The sequence below is a fragment of the Grus americana genome, chromosome 18, assembly GCF_028858705.1.
Source record: "Grus americana isolate bGruAme1 chromosome 18, bGruAme1.mat, whole genome shotgun sequence".
NCBI classification, from domain to species: domain Eukaryota; kingdom Metazoa; phylum Chordata; class Aves; order Gruiformes; family Gruidae; genus Grus; species Grus americana.
In genome coordinates, this window is record NC_072869.1 from 7,362,455 (window position 1) to 7,385,267 (window position 22,813).

The following is a 22,813-nucleotide window of genomic DNA, read 5'->3' on the forward strand; positions in this document are numbered from 1 at the left end:
AACACACAGAGCTTTAAATCCCAGCGGGGCTGATTATTTGTGCCGAAGCCAGCCTGCAGCCTCCGAAGGTCCGTCCTGGGGGTAGCAAAGCCCCCGTTCCCCCGGGTATCCTCGGCCGCTCGGCACCTCCCGAGGCCCCGTGGGGAAACGGGACAATCCTGCTGCTGCTCTCAGCCCTTCCTGCCCGGCCGCGGGGACAGGGGGACGAGGTGTCCCGGGGGTGTGTCGCAGCCGTCGGGCTCCTCGCACCGCCCGAGATCCCCCTGCAAGCTCCGGGGGGCGGGGGGGAGCGGGGCCGCCGGGGCCCGTCTGCGGGCGGCTGCTGGGGGCTGCGGTTCCCGGCCCTCCCCCGAGCCCGGCGGGGACTACATTTCCCATCGCCCCGCGAGGGGAAGGGAAGGGCCGGGCCTTCCCGGGCCGGGGGAGCCGGGGCCTGCGGCCTCCCCGGGGCGGGTGCCCGGCGTGCTACGGGCAGGGGGATGCTGCGGCGCTACAGGTAACGGGATGCCGCCAGTACCGGGACCGGGAATGCTGCGGGCAGGGGTTGGGGGCTGCTGCGGGGTTCAGGACACGGCGGGCGCTGGCCCGGGATGCTGGGGGTCAGGAGGGCCCCGGGTGCCATGGCAACGGGATGCAGGGAGGTGGAGTGTTGGGTGCCTAGCTGGTCGGGAACCTGGGGACTCCTTTCATCCTGCGTGCACCCCGAGAGGCGTGTGCACACCTCGCTTCCAGCTTTGGTTTTTGTGAAGGCCCCGCGGCAGCAGCTGTCCTGCTCGTTCGAGATCCCCCGGGTGCTCCGAGCCCAAAAAGATGAGGTTCCCTTCCTCCCCCAGCTCCCCCGGGGTGTTTCCCAGGCTTTGGGCAGAGCAGGAGCCACCCCTTGGGCTCTCTGCTTGTGTCAGCACACGTGGGGCATGGCGGGCTGTATTTGCCCCCTCTCGGGTTATTTTGCAGAGCAATTCCTTGGTGTCGGTGTGACGTTCCCCACGGAAGCTCCTGCAGAAGCTCCAGACTGTTTAGGGGAATAGGGGGCTTGTTTTTAAGGCTCAGATTGAGCCTTGTTTAGTGTGACTTGGAGAGGTCCGAGCAGCACAGAGCCAACCTGGCAGGCTGAGAGGGGCCCCAAGCTGGAGAGAGGCGTTTGTTTAACAGCAAATTGACAAATCCTCCTCTCCCCGCAGGTAGGAGGTTGGTGTGGATGTGATCAACGGTGTTGGATCCCCCAGCAGCGTGGCGGTGGAGATCAAGATCGGGTAAATCGTAAACAGACTTGCTGGAGCAGGGGAAGGCTGGGATCCTGTGATGGTGAGTGTGATACAGTACAAAGACAGGCCTGGGAAATCCAAATTTGATGCTCTGGCACCTCAGTTTGGAGGCAGAAGTGATCCTGAGGGCTGGAGGCTTCTGCCCAGCTGGCAGCCAGGGGGGGCTGTGCTCACTGGTGTCTCAACAGTTGTAAATATCTCTGTGGTTCCCCTGTGTTTCACGTGCTGTTTCCCAAACAGTGTGGGCAGGAGGAGGGCTTTGCTGTTGCTTGTGGGATTCTTTGGAGAAACCTGCCTCTGGCTTTAGTGTTTTGAGAAAGTCCAGGTCAGACTTGCTTTGTTTTCTAACGAGGGAATTTGTCTTTCTCCATAGGCTACAAAACCCAAGAAAAGTTTAAGAGGTACGTATGCTCATGTGCTCGTCTTTCGCTGACTATAAGTGTTTTGAGCTGCTGGGAGTGTATGGGACAGAGGAGGGGTGATGCTGGGATCAGGTGGCCATCCTGGCTGCTGCAACGTTTCATGGTCCTTGTCTGAAAGATGTGCTTGAGTGCATCATGTCATTCCCAAACCAGAGATATTCACCTGCTTCTCCCATTGAATGGATTTACTTATTGGGGTCCTAGATTCCTTTCTTGTGGGCTTTCACAAATCCAGGGGAGAATATATGTATTTATTTCAGTTGTTCTCCCTACCTGCTTTTTTAGAGGCCTCCTGCAGCCCCTGACACAGAAGCCGTGCTTTTGGGGTTGCCCAGGGGCTCTGAGATACTGCGGGGGAGAGCTCACAGATTAAGTGCTGCTTGTGGCCCGTGACTAACTGAATAGAAAGCAGCTGGCTCACTTGATAAAGATATCCCTTTTCTAAGTGAAGCCAGATTTTGTATCCACAAAATACTGGATCAAGTCCTGGTGGTTCTCTCTAAACCAGCAAGGAAGGCCTTGCGCTGATGATGCTTGAGACCAAACCTTTATTCTTGGGGGATTTCAAAAGGGCAAGCCATATTGAAATTGGGAGCTTATCTACACCTGCTTGGTGAGCTCACCTGCCTCAACACCTTTAATTTGTCTCATTTCAGGCTCTATTGATGATGTGCTTCATGACCTCCTGGAATATGATGGTAAAATGAACCTTCTTTGCATCTGAAGGGCAGCATCTTTGTACTCTTACTGCCCTCCTGGGAGCAGGAGGTGCTGGTGCAACAGCCATTGATCTCTGAGGGGCTCCAGTTGTGAGGGGGATGAAGCGGGGAGCAGAGCGGTGAGCAGGGTTTCCCAGAGTCAGAGGCCATTCAATAGGCTGGACATCAGCTTGAGTAGGCGAAGTGAAGTTCATCTCTGATTAAAAGCCTCTGCGGCTCATGGGGAGGCAGCAAAAATCCCCCTTTGGAGTGCCTGGGCCAGGAATATGCTCGTGTCCATCATCCTAATCTCTCCCTGTCTTGTTTTCAGATGAAACCCCTGTTAAATCTGCCAGAGCTTCCCAGCTGGCCGGGGGCAGCAGTGGGAGAGCCCGGGGCACCAGCTCGCAGGCCAGCAAGAAGTGAGTGCCTTTCAGACACAGCCTCTCCCACTTGGAGATCTCTCTGTGCTCCCCAAGTCCTTCTGACCTGCCCCATCCTCGGCTTCTCCACCTCGCTCCCTGCCCTGACAGGGAGCTTGCTTTTCCTGGGAAGGCGAGTTACTTGCCGTGCCCTTGGGAGCTGGGAGCCCAGAGCCTGAAGCTTTCCAGCAAGAGTTGGTGCCCCCAGCCCTGTACATCTTCTGTAAATCTCCCTTATAACAGTTGCTTGCTTAAATATAGCAGCCCCAGCACTACTATGTTTTATCCCAGTGCTATTTTAACCTCATTTTCTGTTGTACGATGTGGCTGCTGTGGTGTGTCCATGTGGTCCCCTCCACCTCCCACCACTTGGCTGTCCCCAGAGATCCTTAGTGAGCTCATGTGTGGTGCTGCTAACCCGCAGGCTTGTGTCACAGGTCCTTTCTAGAGGATGATTTCTTCAGCAAACTCCCTGGAGAGGACATCGAAGCTCCAGAGGTGAGCCCAAGTTTTGGGAGAGAGCTGGGGTGTCCTGAGGGCTGGGACTGAGCCAGGCCAGGCTTGTCCCTGGTGTCACCCCATGCAAGTCAGCAGTGGGATATTGGGGATGAACCATGAAGTCTGGTTGAAGCTGTAACCCCTCTCTGGCATCGCTGTGGGGTGTGGGGAAGAGGGGACGGGGGAGTGAGTGGATGGTGGGAGGAGGGTTTCCAGGTGCCCTGGATGAGACAGAGCAAAGCCGGGGGGGGGGGGGGCACGTTGTGCTGCAGCCCAGCCTTCCTGGCGGTGCTTCGGATAAAGTGGTGTAGGAAGGACCCTTACCCAAGCAATGGCCTGGGTGTCCCTGGTGCTTCTTCCAGAAGGAAGGAGCAGGATCTCAGCAAAGGAATTGAAGCACAGGGGGTTTCCAGTGAGGGGGACACCAGGAGGAGTCAGGCATGTATTCTTCCATTCCATAAAATGAGGAAAACCAGGGGCCAGAGCGTGGAAGCAAAGGGTGAGGAGTTTCCGGAGTCTGCTTGTCTCTGATCTCTGCCTTCCTTGGCACACAGGGATCCAGTGCCTCCAACACAGACCCACAAGCTCTGCTGCAGACCCTGAAGGTAAGTGCAGAAATATCCTTTATCTCAGCCCCACGCACGCTGCAGCCACGACCTCCGGCACCAGCTTCCAAAGGCAGAAGCAGCGCTGAGGCATTAGCAGTGCTCACCCTGCTCCCGTCCTCGTCCTGTCGCTTTCCAGGACATGGACGACATGGAAGCTGATCTCCTGGGAATATCAAAACCCAGTTCTGGGCCAGGGAAGACAAGTGTGAAAGGTCCTGGGAAATGTGACTCCTTGGGAGGAGCAGTAAAAACCGCAGGGAAGCCACTAGCTCCTGAGAAAGGTAAAAAGGAGATTCTGCTCTTCTTTTCATAGAACCCCCTGGTTCCAAACAAGCAGGGGGTATTTTCTTCTGGGATAGGGAACAAAAAGTGGATTTGTTCCCTAAAATCCTTTTTGGGGCTGTCCCAGACACAGAGTGTTACTCTGTCCATGTGTTCTCCCTTGGGAGATCCCTGGCCTGGCCTCTTGTCGTGATGTGGTAACAACACAGGTAGCAGCAGCAGCAGCAACGGCCGCGCTGCCGCCTCCCACCAAACACCATTTGGCTGTTCCCTGGTGCAGGTCAAAGACCGGGGATCTGCCTGATCTGCATGGAAGGAGAGCCAGAGGTGTGGCATTTAAGACATGCCAGTCCCCAAACTGCCCTGCTCTTCCCAAGGCCCTTTTCTCCTCCTCTGCTTGCAAGGAGACCCCTCCAGAGAGATTCCCACCCCGTAAGGCTGCGGGGGGGGCACTGTGTGTCGCAATATGTGCTTTTAGGGGGCTGCTGCCAGAAAAGTCACCTTCAGCCGGGGTGGGAGAGGGGCATCTCTGCAGCACCTTGTCTCTCAGAGCTGTGACCTCTCTTTCTAGGAGAGCCTGTACTTGTGATGGAGAAGAAGCCACTCTCATCCCCTCCTGCTTCCCGACAGTACAAGAAATTTAACTTTGATGGTAGGATGTCACTTCACTTCAGCATATAGATGCACGAGGTGATCGAGGACCCACTCTTGCTTTTTGCCCTTATTTTGACTCTTCTGTTAGCCAAAGGCTTGGCTAGTTAATGAGATACAGAGTCCTTCACCCCTACAATGCCGGTGCAAATCTAATCGTTCAGAGGTGACCAAAGGAAAAAAAATGACACCTCTGCATTTGAGGCCCTCCCCAGGACAGGCTGGGAGATGATTCCTGGGGGCATTTGCGTTTTCACATGTACTTTGGATTTAGTGACTGTCTGTAACCCCTGGGAGCCCTTGTGTCGGGAGGGGGAGGGATTCTGTCCAGCTTCCAAATGGGGTTTCCTGACACAGCTGAGATCTGGTTGTCAAAGCCTGTGCTTTAACCAAGATCAGCATCTGTGAAAATCACTAATGGGCTTTAGGTGATTTAGGTGGGCTTTCTCCTCCCCTTTTTCTTTGCCTAAACAGTGTTCAAGCGTTAAAGCACCCAAATTTTGAGTTATTTTTTTCTAGAAGAAAGAAAATGTGGAAAAACTGAACAGAAATGTAATTCTTGAGTGTTTGAAGTTCAGGGAGACTTAAGGGCATCCCAGGTCCCTGCAGAACGCACATTCATGGCTTTGGGTGGATCCAGTCTCCTGTCCCCATGTGGACGTGGTGGGGGATAGTGCTTGGCTTAGTACAGAACTGTTCTTCTAAATAACATTAGTTTTGTTTGGTTTTATTATTATTCTCCTTTCCTGCCCCTATGGGGTAACTCCCAGATCTAGATGATCCTTTGGCAGGACTTTTATCTGATGAGGAGCAGGATGCTCCCAAGAAGCCAGCTCCAACAGGCACTAAAAGCAGCTCTGAGAAAAAACCAGAACAGAGCAAAGAGAAAGGTAAGAGCAGGGTTGCTCAATGCATCCTCTTTGTATTAAATGAATCGGCAGCCTGGATTAGTTTGTGTGAGGTCTGAACTGATTAAATTGAAAGCCACCTAGTCCCATCCCTTATTAAACAGCATGGTCATTCATAGAGCAACTTGGCGATGGGGTTAATTGTGATACAACTCAGCGAGTGCTTGATATTTCCAGCGTGCCACAGGTTACAGAACTGACCTTTGCTTTCCAGGAATGGTGGCTCAAATCTTAACTTTGACCTCACCCAGCCTGTTCTGCACGTTGCCAAATGAGAACAAGTTTTCTGGGTCAGGATTTGGGTGGCTGAGGGCATCGCTGGTCCACGCCAAATCACAGTTGGGGCACCTCTGAGTGGGATCCGGCTGCACTGCAGCTGTGTTACAGGCACTCATCCCTCTTGTTCCTGCAGCAGGGATGATCATGGGTCTGATAGTCCCCTAAAATGATCTTTCACCCTGATAAATCCACTCTGGACACAAGTAGCAGCTGGTGGGTTAGGGCAAGGACTAAGGTGTGTTGGTGGAGCAAGGACTTTGGGTGAAGAGGGGCAGGAATTATCTGACTGGAAACTTGCAAAGCTAAAAAAGCTCCTGGTGTCAGCCAGAGCTGGAAACCCCAGTGTTAGCGACACCCAGCAACGTCCCGTCAGTGGACACATGGCCACAGACTAGGCAGTAGTGTGTTGCCGTGTTGTCACTTGCTGTGAGATTTGCTCACTGAAAAGAGTTATTTAAAAATGACTTCGTAAATGGTCCTCAGAGATAAGAGCAGGCAGGGCTGCTTTGATCTCTCGTTAAAAAAAAATCGACCTCCTACCATGTGTGATGCCATCCACAGAGCCACCCCCACCCCAGACGCCCCTGCACACCATGGCCCCAGTCCGGAAGAGGGAGGAACTCATGTTTGAAGATGATGGTGATGACCTGATGGATGCGCTGGGATTTGGCAGTGGCACAAAAGGAGATGAGCAGCAGGGAAAGAAGGCAGAAGAGTAAGGGCAGTGACGAGGCAGTGGGAGGAAAGCAGGGGATGGCTTGTGCGTTGAGAAGGTGCCACCGTGCTGGGTGGGGGATGCTGGGTCCCAGAAAGGGGCAAGAGCAGCCTTGTTTCACAGAGAAGAGCCAGAGCACCCTGGCAAGGCTGTATGACAAGGAACAGCCCTGCCTCTCGGAGAAACCCATCTGCCTCTGTGTCCCCAACAGAGAGGAGCTCCGGCCAGCCCGCTCCAAGCTGGACGAGTTGTTGGGACGAGGCTCCGCGGCCAAAATCCTGGAGCAGCCAGGCATGGGAGAGCGCAGGGAGTTCAAACTGGATAAGAAGTATCAAAAACAGCCAGGTGAGCTGGGAAGGTCTGCAGCGGTGACAGCATTTGCTTGGGAGAGCGAGATTGATTTCTAATGCCCTTGCAGGGGAAATACCCGTTCTGTAGTGCTGAGCAGGGTTGCTAACGGGCTCTCAGTCGGCACAGGGGGGAAGGTGGCTAATGCAAAAGTGATTTACTCTGCCCGCGAGGCAGCCTGGGAGCCATAACTCAGTTGCCTTCAGACATGGTTTGATTCCCAGCAAAGACACTTTTCCCAGCCACACTGAGGAGGCACGTTGCTCGTGGGTTTCCAGGGAAGATGTTTCCAGCTGGGATTTCCCAGAGGCAGCAATCCCAGTGGGAATTGTAGCGGAGGAGGGCTGGTGTCTTTGCAGCCGGCTGCACCTCTGGGTGCTGACTCAAGGCTGCTTGTCTGAACAGAGAAGGAAGAGGGTTGGGACGAGGACAATTTTGTCTTTGGAGCATACCAGCCCACGGTGGCCTCCACACCCGAGGGCCGGCTGACGAGAAGGCAGTCTGTGAGGTATGGTGCTCTGTGGTGTCTGTTGCTCCAGCCACGCTGCCCCTGCGGTGGAGCTGGCAGGGTCCCCAGGGTCCTCTTGCAGGCAGGTATGCGACGGCCTCTCCTTGCAGCAGGTTTTCAGCCGAGAACAGCAGCGAGCCGAAACCAGAGCCACGCTCCAAACCTCCTCCAGCAAGCAGGAGCCCCGTGCGGACCAGCAAGGCTGCAAGTGACTGGCTGGGTTTGAAAGATGAGGATTTGATAGATTCGGAGCCGCCATCTCCAGCAAAGGCCAGTCCTGCGGTGAGCTACCCCAGCCCTGCCGCAGCTGCGCAGCCTGGCCCCATCAGCCAGGTCCCGGCCGTGGAGGAGGCAGTGGCTAAACCCAGCCCAGTGGATGAGGAGAACTGGCTGAGCGCTGCCTTGTCTCGCAAGAAAGCCCAAGCACAGGCAAAGGCCCGGGAGAGAAGTGCTGAGCCCCCTGAGGCCGCAGGCGAAGGGCTGGATCCCTGCTCTCCCGTCAGGTAAAGGCATGGTTTGATGGCCGCAGCGTTCCCATCTGCTCCGTGTGTAGCTCCAGCAAGACCTCTCAGAAACACTCAACTCGGATTTAAGGAATTAATTTTAAGCACTATCTTGTTTCAGGTTGGGGCAATAACACGGGGCTTTCTCCTGCTGATCCAGCCCGCAGTCCCATTACACCTCTGGGCTCTCCTTCCAGTTGTGGCCAACGTTGCGCACACTGCCCCGGGTCCCACAGAGCTGTCCTGGATCAGCACACCCCGCGGGCTCCCTGTGCTCCTCTTTCCTGCCTTCATTCCCCTTCACTCCTCCTAGTTCCAAGCAAACCACCCCCTCCAGTTCAGGTTTACATGGACACAGGTTCAGACTTGTGCCATTCGAATGGGACTCGGAAACGAATTGCAGCCCAACAGCCGCATCTCGTGGGCAGGGTGTGTTAGCTGGGGCTGCCGCTGCCCGGGGCAGGCGGGTAGATGCAGCAGGGAGGAACACCGGTGGCGGAGGTTTTGGGGTGGCCTTGCTCCCCCTGCAGCCAAAAGGCTGAATCCTGCTGCAGTTGAGGGGGACACAGGCTTTCACCTGCGAGGCAGGAACTGGTGCTGGGGGACAGGATCTTGTCTTTTATCGCCTCCTCGGCTCTTCCACATAGGATATTTTTTTGCTTGCAGCCAGCCAGCCGCCTCCACAGGAGCACCACAGCAGGCAGCTGCCCTGCAGGACAAGGCAGCGAGCACAGATGGCACCAGGTAAGGCCTCCTTTGCCTTTCAGTAATCCTCCACGGGTGAGATTTCCTCCAGAAAGCAGCTCCGTGGGTGAGGTTGGGGAATGGGGAGAGCTGGTAGCCAGCAGCGATCGCTTTGGTCTGGGAGCTCTGTAACTGGGAGGGAAGGCAGCTCTGAAGGATCGTCAGGCTTTTGCCTATTTGATCACGGTGGAACAGCCAAGCTTTAAACTTAAAGAAATGGCAAGCATGATAATGTCTGTGTCTCTCCCTGAGCTGTGACACTGCTGTGCATCACTTGTGTCCCTGTGCCCACGCAGGCAGCCAGTCCCCTGGCTCAGCACCGCGAAACGAGCCTCAGCTCACCCGCTGGAGGCTGCGAAGGGGGATCCCTCCAGAGACGCCAGCGCCCTGGGTGCGTTTTTGCATGGTTGTACAATTTGGGCAGCAGTATGCAGAGAGGGTCCCCCTGCCCTTAAAAAAAAAAAAAAAAAAAAAAGAAAAAAAAAAAAGGGCAGGAGCCACAGCATCGCCCTGGGCTATGTAAATGCTGCCCAGGCTTTGACCGGCCATAGCCGGAGCGAGCTGCCAAGCTGCAGGATCCCACTGTCCCCATTTCGTGGTGGGGACATTGTGTTGGGGCGCATTGAGCTCCGCAGTGCTGCCTTTGGGTTATCAGAGGGCTGCAAGGGACTTGCCCTCTCTCTGAGCAATGGGTGGGTGTAAGTTCTTGCTGTCCCTTCTCTCTCACCCTTCCCTCCTGCTGCCCCCACACTCGTCCCACTAGTGCTGTGCACTGGAAGACCCCCTCCTGCCCTGGGCTGAGGCTGTGCACCAGTTCAGAGGCCGTTGAAAGTGGCTTAGGGGAATTCTGTTCTAGGGAATAGAGATAGAGGGGGAGCTGTGCTTTGCCCCCAAACTTACTCTGCAGAGCAGAATCCCACCATGATGGGTGGGGTCGGGTAGGGGTATGGGTATGGGTACGGACAAATCCATCTGACCCCTCCGTCCCCATCACCAGCTGCTGGAGCGGAGCAGGACCCTTCTCGCTCTGCCCAGGAGACCCAGGCCCTCATCCTTCTGGGAGGGGATGGTTCCCATTGCCATGTCTGAATCATGGACTTGTTCAATTTTCAGTCCCTATAGCCTTGTTCCCAGGAGAGCAGGAGACACAGGGCCTTGCCCCGCTTGCTCAGGTAGGTCTGCTGGTCCCGTGTCCGCAGGAGATGCAGGGTTGTGGTGGTGATCACAAGCCCTCCAACTTGCTGGCATCCAACGCTGTCCATGCTCCCTTGGCAATAAGAAGGATGTGCCCTGCTTTGCATCTCTAAGAGCAAATAGAAGCAAAGTGTTTGGAGAGCCCCAGGATGCCCCAAGTTGTATTTATCAGGCCAAAGCACGGGTGCTGTGGGCGCTTTGTAAACCATGTGCGTTTACAGCCCAGCTCCTGATTGGTCTTTGAAGCCTCCATTTGTTATCTAGCTGGGCCTCCTCGCCCTGCCCTTGTGGCAGGACACACACTGTCTCCCAGAGGAGTCATCATCTTATTCATAGAATCATAGAGTTATAGAATGGTTTGGGTTGGAAGGGACCTTAAAGATCATCTGGTTCCAACCCCCCTGCCATGGGCAGGGACACCCTCCACTAGACCACGTTGCCCAAAGCCTCATCCAACCTGGCCTTAAACACTTCCAGGGAGGGGGCATCCACAACCTCTCTGGGCAACCTGTTCCAGTGCCTCACCACTCTAAGAGTAAAGAATTTCTTTCTAACATCTAATCTAAATCTCCTCTCCTTCAGCTTAAACCCATTACCCCTTGTCCTGTCACTGCACTCCCTGACAAACAGTCCCTCGCCATCTTTCCTGTAGGCCCCTTCAGGTACTGGTCAGCCGCAATTAGATCTCCCCGGAGCCGCCTTTTCTCCAGGCTGAACAATCCCAACTCTCTCAGCCTGAGAGTCTGTCCCCAGGGAAGGAAGAGCCCAGCGTGCTTGTGTCAGGGGTAGGGGCTGCTGAGTGTCGCCTGGGGAGAGGGGACCCTGGCCAGCAATGCAGTTGGGTTGGAGAAGGGTAGAAGAGCAGGGTGGGGATGGATCACTGTTCCCAGGCTAGGAGATGTTCTCCCCAGGGCTTTACCTCCCTGAGAGCGTCCCTGTGTCTCCGCAGGTTACCACACCCAGGGCGCATCTCCAGGCTGCCCCACAGCTGCAGGTGAGGCACACGCCTGCCTTTGGGGGCTGATGGCCACACCACAAAGCCACTGATCCTGAAGGGCCTCGATCTTTTCTCTCCATCCCCATAGGCAGAGTCCCCAGCCCTGGGCTTGCTGCATGAGAGGAGGCTCGGGGCTCCCACAGCCCAGCTCTACGAGGATGCAACGGGCTGTCGGGCAGCGCTGCTCGGTGCCCAGGCCCGTGTAGCAGAGCTGGAAAGCCAGGTTAGCCCCATCACCTGCTGGATGGGGGACCGTGGGTGACCCAGGAGGAGGAGAAGGGGCCATGTCTGCTCCAAATAGTATCAGGGCGACAAGGGAGGGAGGAGAAACTTCCCTGTCCAGAGATGCCTACAGCCACCAAGTGACCTTCTCCCTGGGTGCCCAGCAGGTCCGGACGCTGGAGCTGGAGCGGACGCAGCACAAACTGTTGCTGGAAAGTCTCCAGCAGCGGCACCAGGAGGACCTGGATCTCCTCGAGAGTGCCCACAGGTACCAGGCTCTCGCCTGCGCTCCCCTCCTGTGTCACATCCTTGCCTACAGCCCTGTCCATCGCCCCTGGGGTGGGATCACTGAGGCACTTCCCAAATCGATCCCTGGGGTGGGCAGGCACAGAGCTGTGTGGATGTGGACCTGGTATGGGCAGAGAGGAGCCCCAGGGGTGAGCCAGGGTTGGGGTCTGGTCTCACCAACACTGTCCCATGGGTGACAAGGAGGAGGGACCAGTCCCATTGCCAGCACGTCCCCAGTCAGGGCACCGCACTGGGCAGTAGTGTTCAGGGCTCAGACTGTGGAGAGCAAAGCACCTTGTGCCTCAGTTTCCCCATGCACACAGCGACACCGATCGGCTCCTAAATCCCTGTGTGCGCTTTGCGTGGAGAGTGCCGGCTATTGCCATGAAAGCAACACTTCTTCCTTGCCGTGACCTCTCCGGGCAGGAGCCGGGTGAAGGTGGTGGAGGAGACCTATGGGCAGCGGGAGGAGAGGCTGCGGCGGGAGAAGGAGCAGCTGGCAGCTCAGCTGCTGTCACAGAGCCGGGACGCCGAGCAGGCACGGACAGAGCTGATGGAGCAGCACCAGCAGCGACTGGCCGTGCTGGAGCAGCAGAGCGCGCTGGAGCTGGAGCGGCTGCGAGAGCTGCAAAGGTGAGAGTGGCACGAGCAGCACACACGTGGGGCTAGTTCCTCTTCTTTGGCAAAAGAACCAGGGAACGGGGACACAGTGAAAGGAGAAATCGGGTTCCAGAAGCACTAGGTTGTGGGCAGCTTGGTGGCTTTTGGAATGGGGATTTGCTTTGTAGGTGGGCACAGGAATTTCTGGCTAGAGACATCATTTCAGAGTGAATGCATTGTATTTTGAAAGATGATGAACTCAGTGTTTTATCTCCCCCAAATCCCTTTTGTTCAGGTCAGTGAGTCACTGATGTCCACATAGTTTGGGTCAATGAGAAATTGTTTTTTGGTGGAGAAGCTGGTAACCCCCAGATGTGGTCCGTCCCAAATGTGGATGCCTGTCAGTGGGCTGCCCTGTGACAGACCACCACACCAGCTCAGCTCCTGGGACCTGGATCTCAGCCCCATGACTGAGCCTCTTCCACGGTGCCCGTTAGGGGAGCACCAGTTTGCAACGGCCCGTGTCGGGCTCCTTCCTCTGCGTCCTGCAGGGTGTCTGTCCAAGAGATGCGCAAAGACCATGAAGAGCAGCTCCAGAGGCTGAAGCGGCTCAAAGACCAGGAGATCGATGCGGTGACCAGTGCCACTTCGCACACCAGGTACCAATGGCTGGCGGCGTATTCCTGCTTTGGTCCCTGGCTGTGGTGTTCCCAGTCCTACAGGGAACCAGCCTTGGACCATGGCAACAGTGGCCATTCCCTGTGCCACCCACTGCCTCCAGGGATGCTGAGCTGTTTAATATCCGTCAGTACTCCACTAAGCATCTTCCTACTGCTCTGCTATGAGCCAGAGAGATTTGGGGCAGGGCTGCACAGCCTTTGCCCCCCCCCACATCCTCCTCTCTGTTGTGGTGAGATGAAGTGTGTCCCGCAGGGGTGACCCTCCACTCGTTCCTCTCTGCAGATCTCTGAATGGCGTCATCGAGCAGATGGAGAAGTTTTCCAGCAACCTGCACGACCTCTCACACAAGGTGGAGGCCACGCACCACACCACCTCTCAGGAGTTGGCCATGGGGGCACGGCAGCGGGACAAGCAACTCAAGGGTACATCTGCCATTCCCCTGTGCTGAAATGGCTGCAGGGTCCCCACCAGGGCTGGGGACACCCGGAAAACAGGGAGGAGGTTGGGCTTTGAGTCAGCCAGAGGCTGGGAGCCCAGGCTGGCAGAGCCCTGCCTGCCTTGGTCACTGGACATGTCAGGGTCTCCCTCTTACAAGTTGAAATCCTGGGGGTGTGTAGAAAGTGATGAGCACAAATGCATGCAGCTTTTCCATGAGTATGGTGTGGACAGAGGGAGTTTCCCACCTCATGCTGCTCATGGCCCTGCTGCCATCTCTCCCCAGTGCTCCAGGACAGGCTGTCACAGCAGCAGAGGGACATGGAGGAGGAGCGGAGCCGACTCCAGGAGGTGATTGCCAAAATGGAGGCCAGGCTGGGTGAGCAGACTCGGCTGCTGGAGCAGGTGAGCCCATGCTGTGTCCTCTGCCCGGGTCAGCCCTCCCGTCTGGGTATGGGGCATATGACCTGCCCACTGGAGGTCCCTGGCCTGGAGCCTGTGAATGATGTCTGTCTCTCTAGGAGCGATGGAGGGTGACAGCAGAACAATCCAAAGTGGAATCGCTGCAGCACTCGTTGGAGGAGCAGCGGCGAATCATGACCCAGCAGCTCTCCATGGAGCGAGCAGAGCTGGAGAGGGCGAAGGTGAGGTGGGGCAGACATCTCCAGGTGCCTGTCATATGTCCTGTGAGTCTGACCGGGGCTGCATTGTGGTGTGTGGAGAAGGAAAGAGCTGGGTGTTGGGCTGCAGCATCCTTCCTCTGCCTCCTCAATCCTGCACCCGCTCGCCCAGGGAATCTCAATCAGAGCAGCCCTCTGGCACACGGATGCAAGAGGCTGCTGTGTGCATGCATGATGCATGCTGGTTCCCGAGGAGTGGGGGGGCCAGAGTTCTCCATGCAGGGTTCACGCCAGGCACCATGGGCTTGAACCAACCTCGAGATGTCGTGTGGGGTTTGGTGGCAGAGATGGGTTAAAGGAGAAAAATCCTATGTCAAATGGCACTTAGTGCTTTCTCCCTCCCTCTCTTGCAATGCTCTCCAGAGTGCTTTGCTGGAGGAGCAGAAGTCGGTGATGCGGAAGTGCTCGGAGGAGCGACGGAAGCTGGCGGCTGAGTGGGCTGAATTTCACACCCAGCAGCAGTTGAGCAAGGAGCGGATGGAGCGCGACATGGACCGAGCTCTGCAGATGGACTCCCAGAGAGAGGGCACCATCATGAGCCTGGCCAAGGTACCGCAGCAGAGCCCCTTCCTGTGGCCTCCAGCACCACCTGGCAGGCTCACGGATGGGTCCTGCCCACAGGGGAGATGTTCAGCGCTGCCTTCACGTGTTTAAGACAGGGACATCCCTCAGGGTGGTAAGAATCAGGCTGTTCAGGAGCAGCCACCATCAGCCTGTTTCAAATATTGACTGAAGCATCAGTCACCTCTGTCTCTCCCCTTTGCCTGTGAGGAGTTTGGGCAGCCAGACCAGGTGCAGCCGCCTCTGTTTTAAGTCTGGGGAGAGGAAACCCCTGTGGTGGGTTAAGCAAAACCTCCCCATGCCGTGAGGATGTGTCCAGAGCCAGTTCTACTCCCCCAGGGCTGTCCAGAGGGGATATGTGGCACAAACACCGCAACAGAGCTGCATTTTTAAGGGCTACGAGTGGAAAATAACCATTCAGGCTGGATATTTCCATTGCTGACATACTGCCATGCCTTGAGCGTGTTTTAGGGTGTGCAACACGGTGAGGGGCTCCATCCTTTCCAGGGAAGGAAAGAGAGAGAGAGAGAGAGTGTGAGTGAGTGTGTGTGTGTGTGTGTGTACACACACACAACCCCAGTTCTGCCAGGCCCTGGTCCCCAAGGGCGCGTGGATGAGGGCACTGCTTGGGTATCTGGTGGAGGTGTTCTGCACCCCAGACTGGCACACACAAGGAGCTAGACGGGGCAGATCTCTCCCATCACTTGAGAAGACATGAGATAGTGTCCAGGACAGGCCAGGTAATGCACTAGTTTCCCCCGTGCCTGTCCTAGGAGCAGGCAGAGTTGAAGATCCGGGGCCACGAGCTGAAAGCCAAGGAGGAGCAGCTGGCAAGGGACAGGGAGCTGCTGGAGGAGGCCTGGCAGGAGCTGAGGCTGGAGAAGGAGAAGGTGAATGGGGCCGCACTGCGCGTCCGGCAGCGAGAGGAGGAGATTAAAAGTATGACCAAGGTAAGCAGAGCATCTGCACTGCGGTTCACAGCTGTACATGGGCTGGCAGCAAAGCTGAGGTTTCCCAAAGTCATGGATCCTAATCCTGTCCTGGAGGGGAACAAGGAGATGCATAAAGGAGCCCTGCCCCAGGACACCAAGGGTCCCTGTCGTTAGCTGCTCTGCCTTGCAGCTCTCGTCCCGGAAGTATGAGGAAGGGGAGCAAGCCCTGCGGGAGGCATGCAGGATGGAGTCTGAGCACCAGAGCAGGCTGCAGGTCATGCAGCAGCACTTGGAGCAGCTGAAGCAGCAGGAACAACGTCTGCAGCAGGCAAATACCCCCTCACATTCCCTTCTCGGCCTAGGGCTGCCGTGCCAAGGGTCTGAACCTTTACAAATGGCTTCTCTCTCCTGGGGACGGGGCAGGAGCGGCTGAGCATGGCTCACCAGAGGAGACAGCTCGAACAGCTACGAGAAGAGCTGCCCAACAACCCTGTGATGCTGCTGACTGCAGACCAGGACCTCAGTGCCCCTATGAAAGGCCTCTCCAGCACGCTGTGTAAGGCTTCCTGCATATGCTGCTGATGGGAAGGGACATGCTGGGGACAGCTGCGCTTGTATTCCACTTCTCAGGGAGGCTTGGGATGTTCCTGGGGGCTGTTTTACTTCCTCTGTATATAAACCTCTGATGTGAGTTGGCCTCCTTGTCCTCCGGAGGAGCTCAGTGGAGCTGTCTGAGCCGGGCCAGTGCCAGGAGGGGATGGAAGGGAGAGGCAGGTGGGTTAAAGGCCTTTTGCACTGGGAGGTTGGGGAGGACCTTGCTGCAGGGACATGCAGGCAGCAAAAAAAGGGATGCTCTGTTGTCTCCATCTGCAGTTCCTCTAACGGCGGCAGCACCACACAGTCGGGCTTCTGTTCCAGGCTTTCCGCCTCCTGTCAGGGTGCTCCCTCGGCACAGCCCGGGGGGTAGCAGGGAAACCTTGGCCATGGCTGGCCCTGCTGAGCTCTACGCCAAACTGCTGCTGCTGAAGCACAGGGCCCAGCAGGTGAGGTGGAGGGAGACGGGCTGGAAGGGGCTTTGAACCCGCTGGGTGGGAGCAGGGCTGGGTGAAGCCTGATTTGAGCCTCGATAGCGTTGCCCCTCTCCTCACCCCATCCCTGGGAGAAGCCAGCTCTGCTCGACTCTGGGTTCATGATGTCCCCATCCTCTCCTGTCAGCCCCTGCTTCCCTGCTGGGTCCTTCCCCAGGCCAGGATGCTCTTTGAGGCTTTCTCTGTGGGTCTTGCTCAGATCGTGAGGTTATGGGCTCTGAAGGGGAGCCGTACACCCCAGGGGGGACCACAGATGGGTACCTGCCCACTGCTCACTACACGAAGGAGCGTTTGGGATACTTCCTTCACTCATGAGCAACACCCTGGACTGTGACTCCATTTCTGTGGCACTGTCCAATATCCATCCCATCCATCTGTCTCTTCTCAGGACCACGATTTCTTGGAGGATGAGCAGTTCTTCCTGGAGACCCTGAAGAAAGCGTCCTACAACACTTCATCTCTGTCAGCCTGAGGAGGTGGCATCCCCGCACACTACCCAAGGGACGGCTGTGTCCGTCCTCGCAGGAGGCTGCTGTGCCCTCCACGTGAGGGAGGAAAACAAGCAATAAATAATCCCAGTTCTCAGCTGAAGAACTGTCCTTTTTAAAAACAGTCTTGGAGTGTTCAGAGTGTGAAATCCATCCCCCCGGGCTGTGTAAAGCCCTCCCCACGGGTTGTCTGGCCTCCATCCCTTGGGGCAAGTGCCCCTGGCCACCCGGCAGGCACTGCTGGGAGGCAGTTGCCCTGGTGGGGGTGGATTTGGTCAGCCACGCTGCTGGCTCTTGGGCAGGCAGCTGCCTGCGCTGGGCTGTGACAACCAAAGGCTTTGGGGGGAGGTATTGCAGAGGTTTGGCCAAGCTGCAACGCTGGGCAAGGCAGAGCTGTTATGGCTCAGCCTTGGGGCTGTGCTGGGGGTCACCAGCACTGCAAGGATGTTCCACAGCTCACAGGCCACTTCAGCTTTTCCTTTTGGGCGTTTTTCTGGGGTGACAGCAGGGCCACTCTGCTCCCTTCAGCGGGATCTGCCCTGGGGACAGAGGAGCAATGGCGGAGGTGGGGAAGGGGTAGCCTAGGGCGAGGGAAGAGGGTTTCTAGTCAGGCCCTGTCCGAGACAGCCCCGTTGCTATGGCAGCGGGGGCCTCCTAAGCCAGGCCCTGCGCGGCGCAGCCCCTGTCGCTATGGTAACGGGGGCCTTTCTCTGAGGGCGGCGCGCACCATGGCGGCGCCCTTGCTGAGCGCGGCGCTGTGCGGCGTCCGGGGCGGGCGGGCCTTCGGCACGGCCGGTGAGACACGGGCCGGGGAGCCCCGGTTCCCTCACGGGTGGGCGGTGGGAGCAGTTTGGGGTAGGAGAGGAGCTCTCGGACGCCCGAATTCCCCAAGCGTCCCTGGCGAGGCCGGCTCGGAGAGGCGGCGGTGGTTCCGGCCCGGGATCGCGCTCCTTCTTTTCCCGGGCCCTCTCGGCCTCGTTTCTTGCTCTCTGTGTAAAACGGGAACTCTCTCCACTTCCAGCTGTGCTCTGCAAGCGGGCAGCCCCGCTGGGGCCGATGCCCAACGAAGATATTGACGTCAGCAACTTGGAAGCGCTGGAAAAATACCGCAGTTTCACTCGCTACTTCAAGCTGGCGGAAAAGGAGAGCAGGAAGCCCCGCTGGTGGAAAACGTACCGGCAGCACACCAACCCCCAGCCAGGTACTCGTGGAAGGAGTTGTGCCATGCAGGGTTTTGCTGCTGAAGGTCGAGGAAGCTGTTATTTGGGCCACGAGTTTGCCCCAAAACCTGTAAAGAGCTGATGAGGTGCTTTGGAACGAGGTTGTCCCTTTTCCAATGTATATGTTTGCAGAGTGCAAATGTCTTCAGGGAAATGGATGGCAGTTTTCTGGAAGGAGGGAGGCTGGCCAGGACCTGCCAAAAGATGTGGAGCAGTGTAAGGAAGTGATTCCTAGGAACCCCAGCAGTATCAGAGAAAACAGCCCAGGAACCAGAGCTTTAGACCTCTAGCAAGTAATTCAGTCTGGCTGCAGAGCAGCCGCAGAGACCAGACCTGCTCAGCAGCCGGCAAACTGTGGGTCTGGGGTGTGATGAGTTGGGGGGGGAGGAGGGAGCAGGAGCACGAAGGTGCAGAAGGAAGGCAGAGGTGGTAGAATCAAGTCTCCAATGTCTTGAGGTTTGTGTCTCTTTCACTCTTTAACACTTTTACGGGGGTCTTGGTTTGGGTATTTTGGGTATTTGCATTTTTGACATATGTGATTTTTTCACCCCTCTCTGAAGAGCCAAAGACAGACATCAGCTTACTGCATTGTAAGCTGCCACGGGCAAAAGAAATCAAGGAAAGAAAAAAGATCCTGAGGGAGAACCGCCAGAATGCCGAGATGGAAAGAGCAGCACGGCTCCGGACTGGTCCGTGCCCCACCACCTCCTCTCCCTGCCCTGGCCGCTCTGGGTCCCCAGCCACCTCCTGCAGCGTTTCTCTCTCTCTCTGCAGTGCTGATCCCCCTCGATGAAGTCAGAGCTGAGTGGGAGAAGACCAGCGGCCCATTCCACAAGCAGCGTGTGGCGGAGCACTGCGGGATATTTCGTGACTTGTTCAAGGGGGCTACATTCACCCCCTGGGTTACCTTGAGGGTGGAGTACAGCCAAGAAGATGAGGACCTCGTGCCGGTCTACTATGGGAACATGGTGACTCCATCAGAGGTGCGTGAGGGGAGCTGGGAACAACCTTGACTCCATATTGGAAGCCTGTGTGTTTCTGTCAGATGCTTCCAACAGGCATTGACCGTTCTGGGGGGTTTCTTGAGAAGGGTGTTTCCTCTGTGATGAACAAAATCAGTTTCTTGGATGTGATAAAGACAGAGCTTTGCAACAGGATCATTGTCTGCTAGCAGGCTGATGTTTGTTAACGCTCTGGGGGCTCTCCAGGTGGAGCTGGATTACTTGGTGGCATCGCCGTGCCCACGAGAAGTTCATGTTCGTTGCCTTGGAAATCATGACCTGTTGTTTGAGTGATTTACGTTCTCTTTGTGTTGCTCATTTAGGCTTCCAGTCCCCCTGCAGTGTCATATGAGGCAGAGAAAGGCGCTCTCTGGACTTTGTTGCTGACAAATCCAGGTCAGTAGCAGGTTCTTTAAAAAGAACACATTTAAACGGGGTTGTTTCACTCTGCTTTTGGTTAACTCCTGTTTCTTTTGGCTGCACAGTCAGAGATGATGTGATAGCTTCTAAGTAGGGATGTATTATGCATGCAGGAAAGATTGTAGCCTCACCAAATCTCTAGTAGTTGAGAGATGGGACAGTTATGCAACAGGACCTATGTCAGAGTGTAGTGGAAGCAATTCCCTGATTCCCATCTTTTGCTTACCCCCAAACTCCTCTCTCCCTCAGCAGTCCACCTGGGAGGTTGGTTAGCCGACACTTCACTCTGGAAAAGCAGGACACAGTGAAGCAGCTGACCAAGAAGTCCTTTTAATCTCAGAATTACATCTGTAGAGTTCTTTGTTCCTTGTTTTAAGCTCAGCCCTAGAAGAATGAGTTACTTTTCTCCTAGGAAAGGACTGTTGGGAGGTCTTGAGCTGCCCCCTCCATTCAAAGTGGGTCTGGGCCTTCTCACTTTGCGGTTGATGCCAACACCAGGTTGTCACAAAGTCGTTTTTCTCTGTTGCAGATGGGCATTTACGAGACGCAAACTCGGAGTACCTCCACTGGCTGGTGTGAGTACCGCACATCAGAGCTGTGCGCTGCTTGGCTCAGGGAAAAGCCCAGGCAGAGAGGGCAGTAACTCCTCCAACAGAGCTTGGGAAATAACTGTTTGCTAAGGCAGTTCCATGGCTTTCTCTGGTGCCCCTGCCATTAGCGTCTTTACCCCTGTGTTCTGGATGCAGTAGTTCCAGGCGTTGCTGCTGTTCGGCATTCAAAACACTGGGTGTGATTTTTCTTCCAGTGAAAGCAGCCTCTACTACCCGTTTACTTGTCAAACAGGGGCATAAGTCACGTCGAAGTGCAGCACAGAGTGATTTGCAATCCTGGGTGAATCTGCTGGTCCTGATGTGGGGAAGTGAGTGATACATAGTGAAGTCAATTTCTTTGTGTTCAGGACAAACATCCCAGGCAACGACATCAAGTTGGGCAAGGAGATCTGTCATTACTTACCCCCCTTCCCTGCCATGGGAACCGGCTACCATCGCTTCATCTTCCTCCTCTTCAAGCAAGACTGCCCCATAGATTTCAGCGAGGATGTTCGGCCCATGCCATGGTAATTCAGGCTCTCACTGGGCAGTTTCACACTCGCTTGGCAGGGCTGTTACTGCTTGTTATGATGGCGTGCTCATTACTGCTGTAGGAGAGCAGTTCCTTTTAATCTGCAGGGTTGTTCAGGGCTGCTTTGAGTTTGTGTATCACCTAAAGCCACAATCCCAGCCCTGCGAAGTCCTGTTGCTTTAAACCAGGCTGTCAAGAAAGTGGTTTGCCCTGCCTGGGGCAGAGATGTGCACAGAGCTGGAGAAGCTGGGATTTTCTTTCAGTGATTTCCTTTTCCACCTCTGTTTTATAGACTCTGGGGTGATGTGGAGAAGCAGTTTCCTACCAGGGTGGTGCAGGAAAAGAGGTTCACCTCAGCTCTTGTGCTTGTGTCTTGTTTCCAGCCACAGCCTCAAGATGCGAACCTTTAGCACGTTTGACTTCTACAGAAAGCACGAGGATGCAATGACCCCAGCAGGACTGGCTTTTTTCCAGTGTCAGTGGGACAGCTCCGTTACTTCGGTCTTCCATCAGCTTCTCAGTAAGAAACGCAGCGTGCAGGGATGCTGGAGGGGGCCCATTTGTGGGCTGGGACACGGCCCCCATGTGTAACACACAGGTCAGCGGGTGAGCTGTGGCTGCAGGCTCTTGCTTGGTCCTGGCACTTGTCTAGGATCTGTTACAGCGCAGACTGGGTACTCACTGAGCCATTCTCCACCAAACTAACAGCAGTCTGAGGAAACAACCTGTAAAAGGCTGTTTTGTATGAGCATTGTAAGATAACACCGAGAGGGCCTTCACCAGGGTGTGCTTGAGTAGCCTGTGTGCACGTGGGGGCCCTCACTGGTGAAGAAGTCCTGGGGTTTGGATCTGAGACGTCTTGCTAATGTTCTGCGTTGCTCCTTTACAGATATGAGAGAGCCTGTGTATGAATTTGTGCGGCCGCCCGTTTACCATCCTCCGCAGTTAAAGTTCCCGCGCCACCAACCTCTGAGGTACCTGGACAGATACCGAGACACTGAGGAGCCCACCTACGGCATTTACTAGGGGTCTGGCCGGCTCTCGAGGTGCTCCGGGGTTTGCTAGGACGCCAGCCAGGTGTTGGGGCTGCCGGCTTCCCTACATTCACACAGCTGTGTGCAGCTGGAGCCACCTGCACCTCTGGAGGGAGATGATGAAGTCTCAACCCCTTGGCTCCCAGTTCCCCTGTGTGGGAATTGTGCAGCTGAGGGCAACGGGTGTTCGCAGTGCTGGCAGCTGTGTGGTCAAAAGGCTACTGAAAGAGGATGTTCACAGATGAAAGCAAATCCATGGCCGGGCTGAAATCTTGCTACTGATTCTGTCACGGTGGCAGGGTGGAGTCCCGCTGCCTTGCTTCTGTGCAGGGATCACAGGATCCTTTTGCCTGTTTATGGGACAAACAGAGCCAGGCAGCCTGGATTGCCTCCCGTCACTGTGCTGTGGTTCAGGACTGTGTCAGTTTTCATTTGTGCAGTCCTCTTGAAGAGGTGGGTCTGATTAAACACACTCTGGGCAACGTTGGCAGCGCTGCCTTGTCTTTATTGGGAAGAGCTTGGTATCCCAGCCAGCTGGTGCAGAGCTGGGGAGCTCGGAAGGGTGCAGGGGAGAAGGGCAGCCCTTCCCCTGGCTGGGGTCGCTTTCCCCTCTTGGATGTTGTAGGGTGGGAAGAGTGTGGCTATGCAGGTGGTAAACCTGCACAAGGTCTATGTGTGTGGAGCTGGCTTCTCCCAACATGTGGGACAAGGGGGCACAGACCCCTGGGAAGGGTCCAAATCCCAGTGGGGCCGACCCCTTAGGAGGTAGTAGATCCTGGGTGGGAGGCAGTAGGTCCTCAGCAGGGTGGCATCCCCCCCCGAGGGAGCAGATCTCCCAGGAGGCAGCAGATGCCGGGGAGAGGGACAAGATGTCCGACGGGGGGAGCAGATCCCGGGGGTGAGGACCCCCCCGGGGGGCGGGTGATTGGGGACCAGGTCCTGGGCAGTGGCGGGGGGGTCAGGCACCCCGGGAGGCAGCAGACCCCCAGCAACTGCGGG

At 56.2% G+C, this 22,813-nt stretch overlaps 2 protein-coding genes across 12 annotated transcripts; both read left to right on the forward strand.

Moving 5' to 3' along the window:
* The first annotated feature begins 369 nt into the window (after nucleotides 1–369).
* Nucleotides 370–17,120, forward strand: FBF1 (Fas binding factor 1). Of its 11 annotated transcripts, none has more exons than XM_054846885.1 (31): nucleotides 370–496; nucleotides 1,182–1,305; nucleotides 1,639–1,666; nucleotides 2,344–2,385; nucleotides 2,717–2,807; nucleotides 3,245–3,305; nucleotides 3,860–3,910; nucleotides 4,050–4,194; nucleotides 4,767–4,847; nucleotides 5,617–5,736; nucleotides 6,595–6,748; nucleotides 6,960–7,093; nucleotides 7,502–7,604; nucleotides 7,715–8,107; nucleotides 8,774–8,851; nucleotides 9,148–9,242; nucleotides 9,965–10,023; nucleotides 10,995–11,039; nucleotides 11,131–11,265; nucleotides 11,429–11,532; nucleotides 11,979–12,185; nucleotides 12,704–12,811; nucleotides 13,116–13,255; nucleotides 13,555–13,673; nucleotides 13,790–13,912; nucleotides 14,312–14,497; nucleotides 15,283–15,459; nucleotides 15,632–15,769; nucleotides 15,865–15,997; nucleotides 16,315–16,484; nucleotides 16,918–17,120. In XM_054846885.1, the coding sequence occupies exons 2-31, from the start codon at nucleotides 1,303–1,305 to the stop codon at nucleotides 16,999–17,001; spliced, it is 3,507 nt and encodes a 1,168-aa protein (XP_054702860.1). In that variant the 5' UTR covers nucleotides 370–496; nucleotides 1,182–1,302; the 3' UTR covers nucleotides 17,002–17,120. The 11 variants fall into 11 exon arrangements, 10 of the variants coding, with proteins under 10 accessions (XP_054702860.1, XP_054702861.1, XP_054702862.1 ...); XM_054846886.1 differs by having other exon boundaries at nucleotides 11,432–11,532; XM_054846887.1 differs by having other exon boundaries at nucleotides 7,718–8,107.
* A 589-nt stretch (nucleotides 17,121–17,709) lies between these two features.
* MRPL38 (mitochondrial ribosomal protein L38) lies at nucleotides 17,710–22,296 on the forward strand. Its single transcript, XM_054846985.1, has 9 exons — nucleotides 17,710–17,812; nucleotides 18,039–18,218; nucleotides 18,798–18,926; nucleotides 19,012–19,220; nucleotides 19,562–19,634; nucleotides 20,188–20,233; nucleotides 20,617–20,775; nucleotides 21,164–21,300; nucleotides 21,670–22,296. The coding sequence occupies exons 1-9, from the start codon at nucleotides 17,746–17,748 to the stop codon at nucleotides 21,804–21,806; spliced, it is 1,137 nt and encodes a 378-aa protein (XP_054702960.1). The 5' UTR covers nucleotides 17,710–17,745; the 3' UTR covers nucleotides 21,807–22,296.
* The last annotated feature ends 517 nt before the right edge of the window (nucleotides 22,297–22,813 follow it).